The 19,952-nt window shown below is 39.4% G+C and overlaps 1 protein-coding gene across 4 annotated transcripts in view; it reads right to left on the reverse strand.

Moving 5' to 3' along the window:
- ARHGAP10 (Rho GTPase activating protein 10) overlaps positions 1–19,952 on the reverse strand; it is a 105,219-nt gene that overhangs the window by 65,947 nt on the left and 19,320 nt on the right. For 3 of the 4 annotated variants that reach the window (XR_015947722.1, XM_060278644.2, XM_060278647.2), the window contains exons 2-4: positions 6,501–6,596; positions 6,339–6,400; positions 434–505 (exon numbers count right to left, since the gene is read on the reverse strand). Coding sequence is in view for 3 of the 4 variants with exons in the window: in XM_060278644.2 (XP_060134627.2) it covers positions 434–505; positions 6,339–6,400; positions 6,501–6,596 (230 nt within the window). In the remaining variant the exon portion in view is untranslated. Of the gene's footprint in view, positions 1–433; positions 506–3,592; positions 3,893–6,338; positions 6,401–6,500; positions 6,597–19,952 lie in introns of those variants that run through there. The other variant, XM_060278646.2, reaches the window with a different exon arrangement.

The following is a 19,952-nucleotide window of genomic DNA, read 5'->3' on the forward strand; positions in this document are numbered from 1 at the left end:
TCAATTGGGTCAAACGGAGTAAGTGTGTTTAGGATTGCATCCTTGATTGACTGATCAGCTAAATGTTGGTTATAAGTGCTTTCTTCTCAGTTACATAAACCTAGTATGGTAGAATGGGGTCATTCATCTGCAATGCATTCAATACCTGTCTGAAATTTGAAGAACTGAAAATTAGTGTTGGTAGATTGGAGATGGCCCCTATTTCTATATGCTTTTGGTACATTTTTGCCCTTACTTCTTTGTAAGTTAGGCCTGCAAAAGGGGTTTTTTAAAAAACCCTCAAAAAAACAACAACACCCCCAATCTGTTCAAATTTAAATGTTCTCTAATTCTGCCTACCAAAATCACACAATGAAAATTTTGTGTGCCAATTTTACCTACCAAAATTACACAATAAAAATGAAAATACAAAGGCAAAAAGCTACCAACAAACCTTTACAGCTCCAAGTTGCTCTTTTCTGAATCTTTCCAGAGGTTTGATAAGAGTTTCAGTAACACTAAGGGCCTTCCAAGGAAGAAGAAAACCAAATATTAGTCTTACAAGCTTACACTGTGTACTTAGAAATATTTCCATTTGCAGAATTATTGTAGATCTGTTTCCATAATTTCAAAGCCGAAGCCAACCTTTCTCTCAGGCCAACAGCTACTTTGCCATTAGAAAAAGCTCCAAGTGTACGTGTACATTATTTTATCAGTCATAAATATTTGTTAAATGGGTTGGAAGAGTCTTGCCAGAGTACACACCTTCTGCGCCAAGGTCATTCTGGGTACTGGTACATGAAGGTGAATGCATGCACTAGACCCATATACACAACCAGGCTCATTCTAATTCTGTTTTCCTTGTTTATAGAATCGTAGAATTGTAGAGTTGGAAGGGACCCTGAATATCATCTTGTCCAACCCTCTGCAGTGCAGGAATCCTGCCCACGGCCATTCCTAGGTGGGCTTGAACAACCAACCTTCTGGTTAACAGCCACACACACTGACCCATTGCACCACAATGCTCACAAACTATAGTATATGTACTACACCAGCAGTTTGAAAGTTAGCATGCATTTTAGTAGGGGACTTCTGCTTTCCTCCTTCAGCAGAAACTCCATATACACATGTACAAAGCAAGTTGCACGCTAGACAGCTACAGAAAGGATTCAATGGAAACAAAAAGCCAATAATGTCATTTTAAAAAACAACACTTCAACTATATCAATTGAAAGAATGTGAATAAAACAATAAAAGATTTTTTTTTACTAATTTATGACTGTGACATTTTAAAATCTACAGGATGCAGGAAGTTGATAATACTCTATGCATACCCTTCAAGAGTGAATGAAAAGCTTAAACTTGCTTTCATATGCTACAGTGGAAGAAGGATGTGTTCTTTTATGCCTAAATTATTAATACCTTCAGTATTTGTCCACATAAGAAAAAAGTACTGTTCTGGGCTCATTTCAGACTAGATATTAAGAACATGGTGTTTGTTCTAAAAGCATTATTCGAAGTGTCTCCCACGACCCACATACTAACTACCCTGAGTTCCAGCCTGAAAGAACATTTTGCACTCATTCCATTGGCAAAGGAACAGCTGACCTTTAGTTGGTTAGCACATATTTTTCTTTTTTTAAAAAGGGAACACATTTTTTTAAATTTATGATTTATTGTAGCAGAGAAAACAAGCTTCTCAGATGCTGAAAAAATTATTTATTTACTTACTGCTTGAAATACACAGAACTATAGTAACTTACACATATATAAAGCAATCTTTGAGAGTTGAACTTAAAAGTCTTATTTGTTTTCATTTTCCCTTTTGCTGTTGTCAAAACATACCTAAAGCATTTTCAAGTGCCCCATCAAAATGTTATCTGTTTTTTACTTCCAAGTCTTCAGCTTGGACAGCTCCCACCACTCTTTCCAATACAGCTCACAAGACACATCACATGTAAGCTCCTTAGTTGAAAGGACTGTGCAAAAATTGAGTTGGTCTGATCAAACTCAGGAAAGTTTCTCAACCTGACTGAGCTAAACTATCTCCTTCACCATATTTTTTATGAAATAAATCTGTAAAACGAGTCATTAAAAGGTGTCAGCCTTTGAAGGCATTTACAGAGTTCTGCCTAAAACATGATTGGTCTTCAGGTGTTGGAGAAGTATTTTCAAGATTTGTGCAATTTGCTTAGCTATTCATGGAAAATATTCAAGGAAACTTCTAACTCCAGCATGCACATTTTGACATGAAAATTAGACTCAACACAATCTTTATAAATTGGGGAAGGTACATTCTGAAATATACAAAAAAGCATGAATGAGCACGCAAGACTTGCCTGCTCTGCTAGCTTTACATGTGATGGCTTTAACTGGATACAATGCTAAGTCATTATTTGGATTTGGAATTAGAATCATAGAATCATAGAGTTGGAAGAGACCACAAGGGCCATCCAGTCCAACCCCCTGCCAAGCAGGAAACACCATCAAAGCATTCTTGACATATGCCTGTCAAGCCTCTGCTTAAAGACCTCCAAGGAAGGAGACTCCACCACACTCCTTGGTAGCAAATTCCACTGCCGAACAGCTCTTACTGTCAGGAAGTTCTTCCTAATGTTTAGGTGGAATCTTCTTTCTTGTACTTTGAATCCATTGCTCCGTGTCCGCTTCTCTGGAGCAGCAGAAAACAATCTTTCTCCCTCCTCCATATGACATCCTTTCATATATTTGAACATGGCTATCATATCACCCCTTACCCTTCTCTTCTCCAGGCTAAACATACCCAGCTCCCTAAGCCGTTCCTCATAAGGCATAGTTTCCAGGCCTTTGACCATTTTGGTTGCCCTCTTCTGGACACGTTCCAGCTTGTCAGTATCCTTCTTGAACCTTTTCACATGTACTGCTCTCAAGCCAGGTGTCACCCATCCTGTATTTGTGCCTTTCATTTTTTTTGCCCAAGTGTAGTACCTTACATTTCTCCTTGTTAAAATTCATCTTGTTTGCTTTGGCCCAGTTGTCTAATCTGTTAAGGTCATTTTGAAGTGTGATCCTGTCCTCTGGAGTATTAGCCACCCCTCCCAATTTGGTGTCGTCTGCAAACTTGCTCAGGATGCCCTCAAGCCCATCATCTAAGTCATTGATAAAGATGTTGAATAAGACTGGGCCCAAGACAGAACCCTGTGGCACCCCACTAGTCACTACTCTCCAGGATGAGGAAGAGCCATTGATGAGCACCCTTTGGGTTCGGTCAGTAAGCCAGTTGCAAATCCACTGAATGGTAGCATTGTCTAGCCCGCATTTTACCAGTTTCTTTACAAGAATATCAAGAATTAATAGCATGAACTTCAACAACCGTAAGACTTGCATGATCCCCCTTCAGCAAATGAGCAAAAAGGAGTTCAGATGCTTTCACTAGCATTTTAGATTAAATACAGTTTAATTTGTCACCTGAACCCTAAAACTGTGGCTAATCTTAACTATAGTGAGTTGAAACTAGACAGCTTCAAACCATGGTTTCTAGTTAAGATTAATCACAATTGTTGAGAGAACACAACAAACTGCGGTTAATCTAAACTGTAAACGAAAGCTTCCAAACTCATGCTCATAGCCATACCAAAAGAGGAGGGTTGAGTGCAAGTCCAATACTCCTTTTTCGTAATGCTAAGCTAGAGATAGGCAATGTGGTACACTCCAAATGCTGTGGACTTCCAACTTCCATCAGCATTAGGCAACATAGCCTATGATAAGGAATTATGGGAGTTGTGATCCAGAACATCTGAACAGTACCATGCTGCCTACCCCATGCTAAGCCATGGTTCAGTGTTACATCAGAATGAAGCCTGTAAGGAAGCACAAATATGTGTGAGTAAGAGAACACAGATTCAGATGGGTAACATATTTACAATTTTCATTGGTTGCAAATGCATTCGGCTTCAAATAAACTATTTCTAGTAGCTGAAAGCAGAATGTTAAATTATTGACTAGTGTCTGTTTGTCAAACATTGTCAAATAGGAATACGGTAGTGTTGTAACTGAGTTTATTATCTAACGGAAGAATCTTCTGAAGTATTTTTACAGCTACAAAGAAAAGGGTTTTTCCAAATTGTAATTGTTAATTAAAAGGATTGCATTCCTTTAAGAGTATCAATAAATACACTTGTAAATAATGCCTAACCAGCTGGACTTGTATTTTTGGACACCATCCAAAATATCCCCAAGTGACCAAAAGAAGAATCTCTTTCAATATCAGCCTTGGGGAATTTAACCAAGTTACAGAAGAGTGTGGTTTTATCAGAACTACCCAATAATAGCTTGTGGGAATTTTTTTTAAGCCCCATGTTTTCTTTCAAAAAATGACTCATTTATTTCACATCCCTCTGGAAAAAAAACAACATTAAGAAAAAAAGTAAATGGGCTAACTGATAAAATGTTCCACATTCACTGAACTAAGAGAACAGGCAGGATGTCAACACTACAAGCACATTTTTCCTAATCAGCAACCTGCTTTTGAATTTGTGAATATTATTGTAATGAGGTCTTGAGGAAGGAAACAGGTCTTTTAAATTAAAAAACTAGTCTATATTTTCATACATTTGCCTGAAGGGACTATGTTGAATAGGTCACTGAGTGTCTTTGCTGGCAAACAGGGAAAAGGGGGAGAGAAGAGAGAATGGGAACATGAAGAACTCATGGTTTGAAGCTGGCTTGTTTTGAAACTAACCAGAGTTTGCACGAACCCTGATTCAAACTATAGAAGCCAATATTAACGGAAAACAAAAGCTTTGAAACTCCTTCTCTCAACTGCACAAGCCCAGAAGGAGGTTAGGCTCTGTCATATAGTGGTAAACCTCAGATGCCCATGTCCTGTTAAGCCCACTAGCTGCCCTTGCACACCTGCAAGCAAATTTACTCTTCCACCACTGTCTTGCTACCAAATTTGCCTCACTGCTTTTGCCACTCCTGTCATTACTCGGAAAACCAAACATCTACTTTCCTTGCCATCTTTTTTTCAGTTTCTGCAGTGCACTGCAATCCTGAGATCAGTATTGCTCTTGCTGCCCAACTTTATTTCCAGTTTCTTCCTTCATACTGCTTTTGATCACAGATACACTAAGCAGCTGTTCTTTTAAAGTTGCTTAGTTTTATTGTTATTTTAACTTTTTGTAAGCTACTCTGGAAAGCTGTTGAAGGGCAGGCTATATATCAAAACAATTTATATTGTTAGACACTTTGGGCATTCTATATGGCAAGACTGCAAATAAAGAAAGTGCCTTCATATGTTGAGGAACTCTACCAGCAAATTCCATTAACATACTTCTGTGCAGATACTCTGAGAGTAAGACAAATTTGTAGCATATACTTCAAGTTTTCAAAACATTTTGGCAGTAATAATTTTAAGGCCAGTTTACACCACAAAAGTAGGTGCTTTACAAGCCATTCTATGCACAGAATGTTGTACTGAAGAGGAATTTCTGTGAACAGATGCATTATGGCACAGAAAAATCAATAAAAATTCACATCATCCTACAGTGTCTTCAACAGATTGTAAAAAGAGAAGTGAGTGATGCAGCTAATCCCAAGACTCTACATCACCTTTTTTATGGTTGCAAGAAGAATGAGCTGTTAAAGAGTGGCCAGAGTTGGATGAGTTCCTCTGGGAAGACTTTGTAATTTGGACTTTAAAAAAATAAAAACATCTGAGAGGGACTTTTATAGCTTTGGCCCGGATCCAAATGTTGTGTGGTGCTATATATTCTAACATTCCATTGGTTTCAATGGAACATCTGTGGAATGTTGGCACTGCTAAAATGTACAGTGAGCTGAAAACATAGACAAGATGAAATATAGTCTCATTTTATTCCATCTGCCAGCACTAAGGTGACAAACACACAAAAGTCAAAATATTTGCTATAGCACCCTGAAAGCAGAAACTCACATCAAAAAAGGTAATGAAGAATTTCATTTTTCTGCACTAATTCCTTCAACTTTCAAACTGAAAAAACTGTGTCCTTTAACTCCAAAGAGCTGGTGATCCTTTGCATGTGTGTTCATGCAATTTCCTCATATAAAAGCTTTGAAGAATGGTGGAAGGTGCCATGAAAATGAGGAGTCCGGTAGATATAGTGACAGAAAACAAAAGCTAGAACCAAGTGTATTCTTAGTGTTATGAAGAATTCAAAAGTTTGTGCCTGCTAAAAACAATTTCAAATGGAGTCTTCTACCACTGCCCAAAACAGAACAATGATAAGAAACTGCTGTGTACCGAGTCAGACCACTAGCCCATCTAGCCCAATATATTCAGTAGTGGCCAGAAGGGCAGCATGAGCTGATTCCGCTTCTCAATGCCGCCAAGAACTTACCAGTATTTCTCTTTGTTCTTCTAGATTTTTCAGAAAGTTAGAGAATTCATGGAGGGATGCATCTGCAACAGGAATAAAAACATCAAGACACATGGTATACTATCCCCCAAAAATGGGAAAAGCTAAAGAATATTACACGATCATTGCCCCTCATTAACATACCTATACATCGTTCATCATCTGTTTCTGCATCACCAATAAACTCAAATTTAAAGTCTCTCAGTGAATGGGCAAACTTTCTTTGGGCAGCTGAGAGATCTGTAAAGAAAGAAAAAACATAAATTTCAAATCAAGAACCTATAAGAAACAAGAGTACAATATTTACGTTTAATTCAACTTAAATTGAAATTTTCCTGTGAAAAGGCTTGTGCACAAATGCACAAAATATTAAACTCTAATACAAGTTCGTGTAATTTATGCTTCTTAAAGCTACACTTTCAAATCCTTTAACTAGCAATGGCACCATTGATAATTATCCAACTGTATTATGAATTGAGCTTGGCTGTATTATGAATTCAGCACCATTTCCGCCAAAGTTTTATCTGGCTCGGGATTGCACTAAAAATTTTTAAAATGTAGATCACACAATGCTAAACTCAGCTCACCTGCATTTTAAATCACTAGGAGAAAACACACCAATCACTGATAAAAAAACATTTTACATTCGCAGTTCACATACTTTCTATCCGATGCAAACAAAGTGATTGATATAGTCATTAACACATGTTGGACAACTAAAAAAAAGCATATGTCATATGAGGGCAACCAAGCTACTGCTTGGTTAATATTTTGGTGAATATAACTTGTGATGGACCTACGAACTGGACCTGCCACACCTCTAAGTCTGGCTCATAACACTTCACAGTCCACATCAACCTTCAACCAGCTTACCTAACTAGGTAAGATAAATATAAAGTGTCAGTGATGCTTATGCATAGGCCTAATAATTCATAATATCCATCCTCATTTGGACAGATAAAGGATATTGCATTAGTCAATTGCTCATTTTCTATTTCCCTTCAAGAACATCTTTTCCTAAAACATGGCACCCACAGATCAACTTTTCCCCAAGACAGAAACACCTAGTGTGAAAACTAGTGATAGAAAAATTCTTAATGTTGTGGACATAGGGTAAATGATTCCCTTTGGAATAATGGAAATGAGATATATTCACCTGAAGTATGGAAAAGACAGGCCCAGGATAAAGGCTAGGCTCTCAGAATCTCATATTCAAGTTATTTATAGTTCAACAGACATGGCTGAAATGGAGACGCTTTACAGATATGCAGACACAAAAATTTTAATCCTGTCTGAAAGTTAGAAGGCAATTGGAATTACTATCTTCCCTTTTAAACATGGATGCTATAATAACGACAAAGTTATCAAAGTGTAGCTACAGATTAATTCCTATAAAAACTAGATATCCCATTACTTCCTTATGTGATCTAATATGATTTTAAAACTGTAAGAACTGAGTATGTCATAAACATATTGTCTCAACAATTAAAGAAAAAAAGGTTCTACATTCTCATTCTCTCTCTCTCTCTCTCTCTCTCACACACACACACACACACACAGCAACAATTCTGCCAAACCATCATATTCCACAGTGCAGTTTCAGATTCCATGCTGACATGCCAATTACACCCATATAGATTTTCTGCCCACTTAAGACTGTTGGCGTTTATAATTAATTTCGTGCACTTAAATTCACCACCTACCAATACAAAGGCCACCCACAAATAACATCTGAAATGCAAATAATATTGTGGGGAGGGACAGCAGGTATATGCTAAGAGAGTTTAGCATCCAACTGATGATGCATTAGCAAAAGAGAAAAATATAATGTATTCATTCTGTTCTCTCATTGTGGATTGCTGAGAAAGAAAAGAAACCAGCAATAAGAGCAGAGGCAATGCATCCTAAAAGCAATTGCTATGATAATGAAACTAAAACAAAAATATTTTTACAAAATAAACAGCACTTGAGTCTAACAATGAAACCAGAAGGAAGGAAGCTGTTTCCACTGCTTAACATGCACACACCACACAAACACTAAATAAAGCCACTTCTGCACAATGGAAGTTTGACCCTTCACAGGAGATCAATGATTAGATTCCATAATGTCTTTATTTCTATATAAAAGCAACTGTGACAGGTTCTGAATTCAACTGACGCAGCGATAATTTAGTAGGGCATGTTTGACACTCACTACTACAGTGTTTTTTCTGATCTACGGTAATGTCCTTGACCCCAGAGCTGCTGCATTCCTTTAAGTGAAGGCAAGGGGAAAGTACCTCATTCTCAATCACCTCAGCTTCAATTGTATATGCTCTTAGCTGTCAAAATTAAATTTATGAAAATGAATACTATCAGGGGTCAACAAGGTTTACCTCGCCTGTTCACTCCAGTGGAGATCCCTCTGTGGGCCGAACTGCGCATGCACACGCAACTTCTGGTGTCTGCATAGACGCAATTTCCAGCATGGCAGAAGCGAGTCCCCACGCCACGCTGTGCCTGTTTAGCGCAGCATGTGGGGACTCGCTGAGCGGGTGGCTTGGTTCGGGGGTGGCTCGTGGGCTGGTTAAACGACCCCTGTGGGCCACTTGTGGCCCATGGGCCTTAGGCTTAAAAGTACACTGGTGCCTCACTAGAAGAATTTAATTTGTTCCACGGGTCTATTCTTATAACGAAAAATTTGTCTAGCGAATCCCATAGGAATGCATTGAATTTTTTTTTTAAAAAAATTGCCCATAGGAACGCATTAATTGAATTTCAATGCATTCCTATGGGAAACCGCGATTCGCTAGACGAATTTTTCGTAAAACGAATTTGTCTAGCGAGGCAACCTCCGCTAGAAAAATCCTTTCTTTAAGCGAAAATTTTGTCTTATGGGGCGTTTGTTAAGCGAGGCACCACTGTACCTTAAAAGTATCTGTCCAGGTTGAGGTGGCCTAAGCAAACATAGCTTATCATTCACACTGGTGATGAGAATGGTACATTGTATAAAAATTGTCAAGTCTGTACACAGTTCTTGACAACTTTGACTCATGTCCATTTTCCCCATAAGGCCATATCCCATAGAAGCTTGTTGATAACTAGCAGATGACACCAAACTGGGACGGGTAGCCAATGCTGCGGGGCAGGCAGAATCAGGATTCAATAGTACCTTAACAGAACTGGGCCAAAACAAACAAAATGAATTTCAACAAATGTAAGGTTCTACACTTAGGCAGGAAGAACCAGCTGCACAAATGTAAGTTGGGCACACCTGACTTGCCAGTAGTACATGTGAAAAGGATTTAGGGGTCTTAGTATACCACAAACTTAATATAAATCAACAGTTCATCAAGCAGCAATACAAGCTAAAGCTATTCTAGGCTGCATCAACAGAAGTATAATTTCCAGATCAAGGGAAGTAATAATTCCACTCTATTCTGCCTTGGGTCAGACCATACCTGGAGTACTGTGTCCCAATCTGGGCACCACAATTTAAGGAGGATATTGACAAGCTGGAATGTGTGCAGAGGAGGGCAACCAAGATGATCAAGGGTTTGAAAACCAAGACTTATGAGGTATGGTTGAGGGAACTGGGTAGCTTTAGTCTGGTAAAGAAGGGACTGAGAAGAGGTATGGCAGCCAACTTCGAATATCTTAAAAGGCTTTCACCTGGAGGATGGAGCAAGCTTCTTTTCTCCTGCTCCGGAGGCTAGGGCCTGAACCAATGGATTCAAGTTACAAGAAGGAGATGCCAATCAAATACGTATGAGGAAGAACTTTCTGACAGTAAAACCTGTTGGAACAGACTCCCACAAGAGGTGGTAGACTCTCTTTCCTTGGAGGTTTTTAAGCAGAGGTTGGATAGCTATCTGTCATGCATGATCTAATTGAAATTCCTGCATGACAGGGGGTTGAACTAGATGACCCTTGGGGTCCCTTCCAACTCAACAATTCTATGATTCATGAAATCTTTCACTCCAATGCTAAATCAGCAGAGATAAATGTTTGCAGTGTATACTATATCTTAATATCGTATGTTTAGGTTCATGGTATTCAAATACACTTTTCAAATTAAGTTGAGTCAACTTCTTCAAAGAGTTAATTTCTGCCAGTTTCCTCATAATTATATGCATGCACACACTGTTTTAATTACAACGTAATCACTAAGCTAATAAATAGTTATAGACTTTATTATGAACTGGGCTTAGGACAGACGAGTATATAAAACTATACACATTAAGAACTACACAAGGCCTAGTTTAGTTCACTGAACCCCCTATTTATTTGTACCCAAATCACATTAGGATAATCTTAAAACATACTTACTGAATCCTAGATTAGTGTTACATTTGATCCAGGAAGCCTGGTTTAAAACAAACACTAGCTAGTTTAATATGCCAGCTTGATAAACCATGATATAAAGTAGATTTATTATTAAAGGGGGAAACGTGTGTACACCCACCTTGAGTTCTTTTGGGAGAAAGGTGGGGGGAAATGAATAAATGTTAACTGGGAATTTACACTGGCATCAGTTATTGATCACAAACTGGGGTTTAAAACTCAGAAGTGTTAGAAATACTCTCCTCATAGTTTAGCAAGGACTGCAACTATTGAAAGAAACTACAGTCATACCTCAGTTTAAGTACGCTTCGGTTTGAGTACTTTCAGTTTAAGTACTCTGCGGACCTGTCTGGAACGGATTAATCCACTTTCCATTACTTTCAATGGGAAATTTCGTTTCAGGTTAAGTACGCTTCAGTTTAAGTACTCCACGGACCATCTGGAACGGATTAATCCACTTTCCATTACTTTCAAAGGGAAAGTTTGCTTCAGGTTAAGTACGCTTCAGGTTAAGTACAGACCTCCAGGTTAAGTATAGACTTAAACCAAGGTACTACTGTACATAAATGCCTCCACCCCCCTTGCTGCAAGTTTTCTACTGGCTAAATTAGTTTCTCTCCAGTCCAAAATGCAGATTGTACTACGTAATCGTCAGTATGCTGGCCAAACTAAGAATCAAAGTAATTTTACTTAGGTTGGAGGTACAAGATCAGTCCTCTTAGATCCAGGTGCTTCTGCTACACAAAGCAATTTAGGCAACCAAAACTTTAAATTAGGTTAACTAAAGATAAATGCTGGATTAGGTCCTAAAGGTAAATGCCTGGATTTGTACCCAAACATCTTATTATAAAGGAAAGTAGGTCTCAGGGTTCCACTAACGACCTATATTTTAACAGAATACAAGCAGAAGATTAAGACATGATTATACTCCCTTATGAATAATATTGTAACAAGATGAACCTGTGGTATGCGAAGTTGTCATTCATAAAGCTGAAAGATGGGTGTGAAACTGTTTACATGTTGCTGAATGACAGCTTCCAATCTAGCAGCAAGAATCCATCCAGGAAACACATTCTAATTTGTTTTCATTTCCTTTTATCTAACAAAGCTTAATTCTAGAGAATGAAAGACTGATCCTAGACTAATTCATGGGGACAGTGATTACCACGTTGGTCATTTTGGGCAAATGTGCCGTAAGTCAATTTCAAAGTATATGATTACATCATTATTATACATGCAGCATAATAGTATGTCAACATATAGTATTTAATAAATAATAATAATAATAATAATAATGTGATTATTTATACCCCCACCCACCTACCCCATACCATATAACTGGTATGAAAGGTACTAAAAAGCAGTGAATTTGAATATTCAAGTTTGTACATGAATTAGAATATTTTTAAAAATATATTCCTGTTCCTTTAAATGGAGCCACTAGCAATTAACCTATTGCATGCAATGGAAAAAAGGGGTGGGGTGGGCAGAGAAAGACAAAATTTGGAACACACAGTAAAGATATTTAGATAAATACACATGCCAGAACATATACTGTATTCATTTTTTTTCATATTAACAGTTAGAATCCTATGACTCAGCTGCTGAACATTTACAAGAGGATGTTTGATTTCCTTGTGCCAGTAGGAGCGCAACTGACAGATGCTCATCGTAAACCACATTCCACAGCATAGGCATGTACTTTTGTGTCATGCACAAACCTCGAACTGTTGTGGCACATTTAAGACTAACAAATGTGGCATGCGCTCATGAGAGCCAGAAAGCCGGATCCCACTGCCAGATGCCCCCAATTTAAAATAATAATATTCCTCTGAGGCTTACAGTGCAATTGTACACATATTTACTCAGAAATAAGTCCTACTATGTTCAACTAGGCTTACTCACAGGTAAGCTTGGATAGGATTTTAGGTCTAGTAATTAAATTGAGATTTACCCATCTTTGCAAGCCTCTTATAAGGGCTACTATTTGGGGGGGGGGACTTATTACAAAAAATGAGAAAGTTATCCCACTTAAAATGCTTACTCAACTAAGAATTTACCAGTCACAGAAGTCACTATTGTTTAATATTATAGCAGAGCTTAGAAAAGTATATATTTTTCTTCATATCTAAGAGATCTGAGATATGGGTGGCTTAATCCAGACAGTAGGATTTAACTTTGTTACTAAAACATTTCAAACTCTAAACAAGAACAACAAGAGATTAAAACTAAGACAACTTTATTCAAACAGGGGTCTATAAACTACAGTGAGATCACTGATCTAACTCTGGCTGATACTTTAATAAAGGTTTTGTGAAAACACTTTGGAAAGACAACAAGTGATAGTAACAAATAAAAATGTAGCCCATAATTAAAACAATATGAAATAGGCAAGGCAGTGGATAGAACAAAATATTTCAGGCGATGGAGAGAGAAACAAAGATCATGCAATATAATGGGCATCCCACTCTTGGAATATATATTTGCATTTCCTACTTTGAACCTGGATAACCCTGTTGTAACATCAAGATTAACAAGACGACTCATCTATAAGCAGATTCAGTGTCTGCATTAAGAGACTTCTGTCCTGTCAATAAATTTATTTTGCTTATTAGTAACATGAGTGCCCGTCATACACACACACCCCACATTAGTTTTTCCAAAACTGACAATATACAAGCCATAATTAGTTCCAACCACAGAAGCTCGGAATCTGCTGCCAACAATAGAGTGGTGTAAACAAGTTTTGTCAAACCACATTTTTGTCAGCATGTGTCTAAAAGGTATGATCTATCTTCTTTTATTTCAGCAGTGTGGACTTTTATCGCTTAGTCATACGAAGTATATTTATACTTGTAAAACTCTAAATACTCTGTGACTAAAAGTGTAAAAACACAAACACTTGACACATTCCACTTCATTTTTGTCCTGCACTGTTCAGAACTGATCTTTCTGCATCTCCTGTTCTGACCCCCCCCCCAGAATTGCAGGGGGTTGGAGTTGATCCTCGTGGTCCCCTCCAACTCTACTATTCGCAACGTTCAAACTCAAATATTAATACTCCTTGTGTCACACTTATTTTACTATTCATTAAATTTGTATAAATGTATTTATGTTAAAACTTGCAAATGAAATAGAGCTTGCAAGCACATACCACTCTTTAGTCAAGTTATAAACACATTAGTAAACAAGCTGCTTCATATTCCTAGCCAAGTAGAATAAAAACTGGCTTCATTTTCCCCTGATGATCTGTTATCATTGCTTCTTACTTAATAGAAGAGGGAAGTATATGCTATGCTGACATTGTAGTAGGAGCTAAATAAAAAACATTCTGCATGCACACTAAAGTAGAACAAAGTAATTGTAGGAGGTTGTCCGTCAGGTCATAACAGCTGGCCCAATTCTCAATGTGGTTAACCACATTTTACTCAACTTACCCACATTACAAGTTTTAGCCAAATGCTATCTTACTTCAAATCAAGTTTTAGCTAGCCCAATAACAGTGCTTTTTACAGACTTACACTTTTCAAAGGACAATATTTTACTTCTCTAACTTAATTTTAAAAACAAAAACTTCAGTTGTATTTCCAAAGTTCCAAAAGTTTTCACAGGAGTCTTCCCTGCAGGATTGTTGCTCCAAACAACTAAACAAGTTTCCATATCAGTTGGGGAGAGGGAATAACTAGCAGAATAAATATGTTTGGGTACATTTGCTTATGTTGAAGCAATTTCCCAATTACCACCAGCTCCATCTACAGAGAAATCGGGTGCAGTTCTTGAACCCTTCCTGGCTTGCTCCTGCCAAACTCCCCATCCTCACCACTTGTAAATGTGCCAGCATGGTGTAGTGGTTAAGAGCGGTAGACTTGTAATCTGGTGAACCGGGTTCGTATCCCCGGTCCTCCACATGCAGCTGCTGGGTGACCTTGGGCTAGTCACACTTCTCTGAAGTCTTTCAGCCTCACTCACCTCACAGAGCATTTGTTGTGGGGGAGGAACGGAAAGGAGATTGTTAGCCGCTTTGAGACTCCTTAAGGGGAGTGAAAGGCGGGATATAAAATCCAAACTCCTCTTCTTCTTAACTCTGAATCTGGGAGGAAGGCATGCAAGACCAAGGTCCATCCCTGTTCACATTGTGTATAGGAAAGGTGTTAATGTCTCAAAACAATGAAAACAGCAATGTCCCTCTGAAATTCCACATGTGGAATGGCAGGCAGCCAAAGTGAACTTCAGACAGGAGTCTTTTCTTGCCATACAGTACTTGCCCCACACTGCTGCTAGAGAACTATGGATACAAACACAGCTTTATTATATTGATCGATGTTACCACAAGCAGGCTGAACAGGTTGATATTTCTATAACTAATCAGCATTTTCACTAAAAGATGATTTCATGACAGATACGATGTATGATCCACTCCACTGCACAGGACTGGTGACCCCCTCTGCTGCCAATGCCAGCAGTCAAGTGCTGGCAAATCTCAGGCATATCCTGGACCAGGGATACTAACTAGCATCAGTGCCTGCTTCACAGGCTATGCACACTGTGGCATCTGGATCCCAGATATACCTGGTGTGGCTGAAGAGGCAATGCTGTACACAGCATTGCAAATCTCTGAAAATCAGGCACTGACTAATTTTTAGAAGTCTCACTTTAAGCTTTTGGAAGAGAACTTGCCCAATCCTTCTGCAGCCCTGACGTTTCTACTCCTGCAGCTCTAACCTGTGATAAAAAAAAATAAGCCAATGTTTATTTGTATTGCAATAGAAATTTACCCTTCCCTTCCTGTTGTATTCATACCTACTTAAACATCTATTCTGTATAACAATAATTATCTATTTTATGTGTCACTGTAAACCATCCTGCTAATTATCTCATAGAGAACTCACAGAAACTTGACCCATTTATCTACCGGTATTTGAAAACAAACATATTTTCTGCAAACAGGAAACAATACATTTGCTTTATTTATCCTTTTTCAATGGAGCCTTATGATGCTGCAGATCCTGATGAAAAATCATAGTTCACAGCCAGGCAGTTTCAAGTTCACACCCCAACTCATTACATTTATATTTTTACATTACATTGATATTCTAAAGCACGGGTGTCAAACACAAGGCCCGGGGGCCAAATCCGGCCCGCCAGACCTCGTCATGTGGCCCGCCGAGCGCCCCAGCCAGCGGGACCCAGCAGTGGGACCTTGCTGCTGAAGCGCCGCGCAAACAAAGCGCCGACAAACAGCTGGGGCTGGGGAAATGCTTTTTGCCCCTGGGTCCCTTCGCGCTCTTTTCTGGCGCTGAATCAAGGTGGCGACCCCCCCCTTCCCTTTATTTCTTCCTCTCTCTCATTCTTATTCTTTCTTTCCCTCTCCTTCCTTCCTTCTTTCTCCCTTTCCGTCTTCTCTCCCTCTTTCTTTTTCTTTCCTTCTTTATTTCTTCTTTCCTACTCTTCTTTCTCTCACCTCTTTCCTTCCTCTCTCCCTCCTGCTCCCTCTTTTCTTTCTTTCTTTCTTCCTTACTTCCTTCCTTTCTTCCTTCTGTCCTTCCCAACTTTCTTCCTCTCCCTCATTATTATTCTTTCTTTCCCTCTACTTCCTTCCTTCTCCCTTTCCGTCTTCTCTCCCTCTTTCTTTTTCTTTCCTTCTTTATTCCCTTCCTTATTTCCTACTCTTCTTTCTCTCCCCTCTTTCTTTCCTTCCTTCCTCTCTCCCTCCCACTCCCTCTTTTCTTCCTCCCCCCTCCCTCCCCTCCCTCTCCCTCTCCTCAGAAACATAGGATGCTGCTTTATACTTCTGGCCCTTAAACCCTGGAACCAGGAGAGCAGCTCCAGTGAGTCAACCTCAGCCAGTCCCTTTGGTGAAGGGTGGTGGCTCACTGGCAGAACATCTGTCCTGCATGCAGAAGGACCCCAGCATCTCCAGGTACTAGTAGCTCTGCAAAGGTCCTGCATGAAACCCTAGCGAGCCTCCACCACCCAGTGCAGTTACCAAAAATCATTTTTCAATAAATTGTACAATAATTGTACATTTGAATATCTACTTGCCATTATTCTGACTATGTTTCTGCTTTCAGAGCTAGTTATTACTTACATTATTACAAAAAACAGTAATAATTGAATGCAGTGACAATAATTTATGATAATAAAGAGTGGACACATAGTCCTACAGATACAACCGGCCCTTTGAGGGTGACCAAACTGCTGATGCGGCCCCCGATAAATTTGAGTTTGACACCCCTGTTCTAAAGGGTTTGTATGCAACTTTCTCTAAAATAACAGTCTCTAAAACTGAGAAAACTTAATATTTATCATTCTTATCTCCTTTCAGAAGTATGCTGAGATGACTTTTTTGAGGCTAAACAGAAACATGTTAGACAAGCAGAGACCTGAACTCCTGTTTCCCAAAGTCAAGCCTTCTTTGCATTGCATTTGTGATGGAGTAATCTTGATTTGAGGCTTAAACGTATAAATGTGTGAGGCAGTGATCTTATATACTTACCCTACAGACAATGAACACAGGGAGACCTGCTTCTAACTAACTGCAGTGCACTATTAGTTTTGAAGAAATGTGCCTGTGGCCTAATTTGCACATAACACCTGTCACAGGGGTCTGAAGGGCTACTTCAGAGTAACGACTCCACACAGCTCTGCATTTTATCTTTTATTTGGTGCTGCTTTTATTTGGACGATGGCTCTGCTACCTTGCCTGAGCCTCGGACACCACTTCCTGCTTCCCCACTTGAGTTGGAACTCTCCCTGCTTTCCCCAGTGCTCGGGGATGGGATGGACCTTAAGAGGGGAGGGACCTCTCTATATCCCTTGTCCCTCACAACACCAAACCATTGCTTATTAAACCATAGCTTAGTGTTATCTGTTTACCAAGCCCAGCAGCTTAACTATGGGTTATTAACTATGGTTAAAGGTCATTTGTTAACCAAAGTTTGTTGTTGGTTTATAAACCTTAGCTTGCACTAACCAGTCAGCTTTATAAGCAAAATCTGGCTCTTCCATAACTTTCTTCTGTAACCACCTGAAAGCTACGAAGCTATGAGTGAGAAAAAAAATCAAACTTGTCTCAAGGTCCAGATACTCTCGTTAGTGCATTCAGCTATTCAATATGTGACACAATAAACCAAGGTTTACATGATCATCAGCTAGATCAGTGTTTCTCAACCTTTTTTGGGCCACGGCACACTTATTCCGTGAAAAAAATCACGAGGCACACCACCATTAAAAAAGTTTAAAAATTTAACTCTGTGCCGCCCTATATTATAATTATGACTGTAAGAAACACTTGCCAAATATTGCTTTCCGGCGGGCCAGTGTTGTGCATTGGCGGCCGCCAGGCTCGTTTGCACTGAGCTTTGGGAAAGAGGAGGAGAAATATTGCTTTCCGGCGGGTTAGCAATGTGTATTGGCGGCCGCCAGGCACGTGACAATGGAAATCACCCTTCTCGTCGCTGCACGTCGCGGCACACCAGCCAGTGTCTCGCGGCACACTAGTGTGCCGCGGAACAGCGGTTGAGAAACGCTGAGCTAGATGGCTCAGCATTAACATGGTATACCATAATGTGTGAACCAGACCAGTTGAGATGTGTATCATCTTACATAAAAGTCTTTAAAAGCTGGTGTTGAAAAAAAATTCCCAAAGAAAAATTCCAAAAGAAAAAATACCCCCATGCACATTCAGTATCTCCCAATTTCCATTGTTACCATCAGAAAATGAAAAGGGGGGGGCCTTGAGAGAAAATATATCCTTTTTTTAATACAGTGTAAGATATGAAACCAACATAATGCATACAACAGATGCCTCCATGTAGCACGGATATGTGATGAAAGATAATCCCATTCAGACAATCCAACAGCCAAAGGCAATCTGGCACTACTACACAAAATGAAAAAGTGGTACAATCCAAGGAAATTAGTAAATAAATGACATCCCCAAGGGGGAGTTTATTCTAATTTTACCTCCAGTTGTAAATATTGATGTTTATGTTTATGGTCATCTTTTTCAGCTGTAAAATCTGCCAGCACACCTATGAAGCTCTCACTGCCAGGTAACTGAAGTTACAACTGCTTAGATAGAAACCTTTATTGCAGCAGGATTTCCTGTTGCATAGATAGGCACAAATACATCCATATGCTGTCAGGCAACATATGAGTAACTTTTGCAAGAGTTTTGACCAAACAAATTAATCCAGCCTCACGCAATGAGTCAGAGAGAAAGAAAACCCTTTAACAATTGCCAACTGGACTGCTAAAATATTTGACCGCTTCCAATCCCTTACATTGCAACTCTCAGAAATAGGTTATGAAGTAATTTTGCATGCACAACTCCTGTGGCTCTCAAACCACCCAGAGAACAGAAAGCAATGCGAATGCAGGGATTACAAAAGCAGGCCATAGCTATGCAAGCAATCATTTAAGACTACAATGGCACCATTCACCTAAAGATTGGGTAGAGGAGCTGCAGAATTCCTGCTAAAATGCCTTTGCTTGGAAATAAACTTCAGAAATAAGGAACACAATGAAAACAATTATTCCTATTCCATATTCATTTGTCTTTGTATATTCAGCACTGCAACTGCTGAGGTAAGAAGTGTGAGGAAAAGATGAAGGGGGGAGGATTTGGAATTCAACTTTGTGACAAAAGACCTTTTGATACTCCTAATAGCAAACTCACTTGCTGGGTGCCAACAGAATGGTATCTAAAACAGGACATAGAGAAACAAGAGGTTTATCAGCAGGGTTGGATAACCCCAAATTTACATAAATGCAAAAAAAGCTTTTTGGAGGGGATCAAAAAGGGGGAAAGTCAAACAACACAATAATTAAAAGGGTAAAGGGACCCCTGACCATTAGGTCCAGTCGCGGATGACTCTGGGGTTGTGGCGCTCATCTCGCTTTACTGGCAGAGGGAGCCGGCGTCATAGCTGCCAAGTTATCCCTTTTTTAAAGGGATTTCCCCTTATGCTGAATAGGCTTCCTCGTGAGAAAAGGGAAAACTTGGCAGCTATGGCCGGCGTACAGCTTCCGGATCATGTGGCCAGCATGACTAAACCGCTTCTGGCGAACCAGAGCAGCGCACGGAAATGCCGTTTACCTTCCCGCCAGAGTGGAACCTATTTATCTACTTGCACTTCGTGGTTTCAAACTGCTATGTGGGCAGGAGCAGGGACCGACAACGGGAGCTCACCCTGTAGTGGGGATTCAAACCGCCGACCTTCTGATCGGCAAGCCCTAGGCTCTGTGGTTTAACCCACAGTGCCACCCGTG

The sequence above is a fragment of the Zootoca vivipara genome, chromosome Z1, assembly GCF_965207765.1.
Source record: "Zootoca vivipara chromosome Z1, rZooViv2.hap1.1, whole genome shotgun sequence".
In the NCBI taxonomy this organism is placed as follows: domain Eukaryota; kingdom Metazoa; phylum Chordata; class Lepidosauria; order Squamata; family Lacertidae; genus Zootoca; species Zootoca vivipara.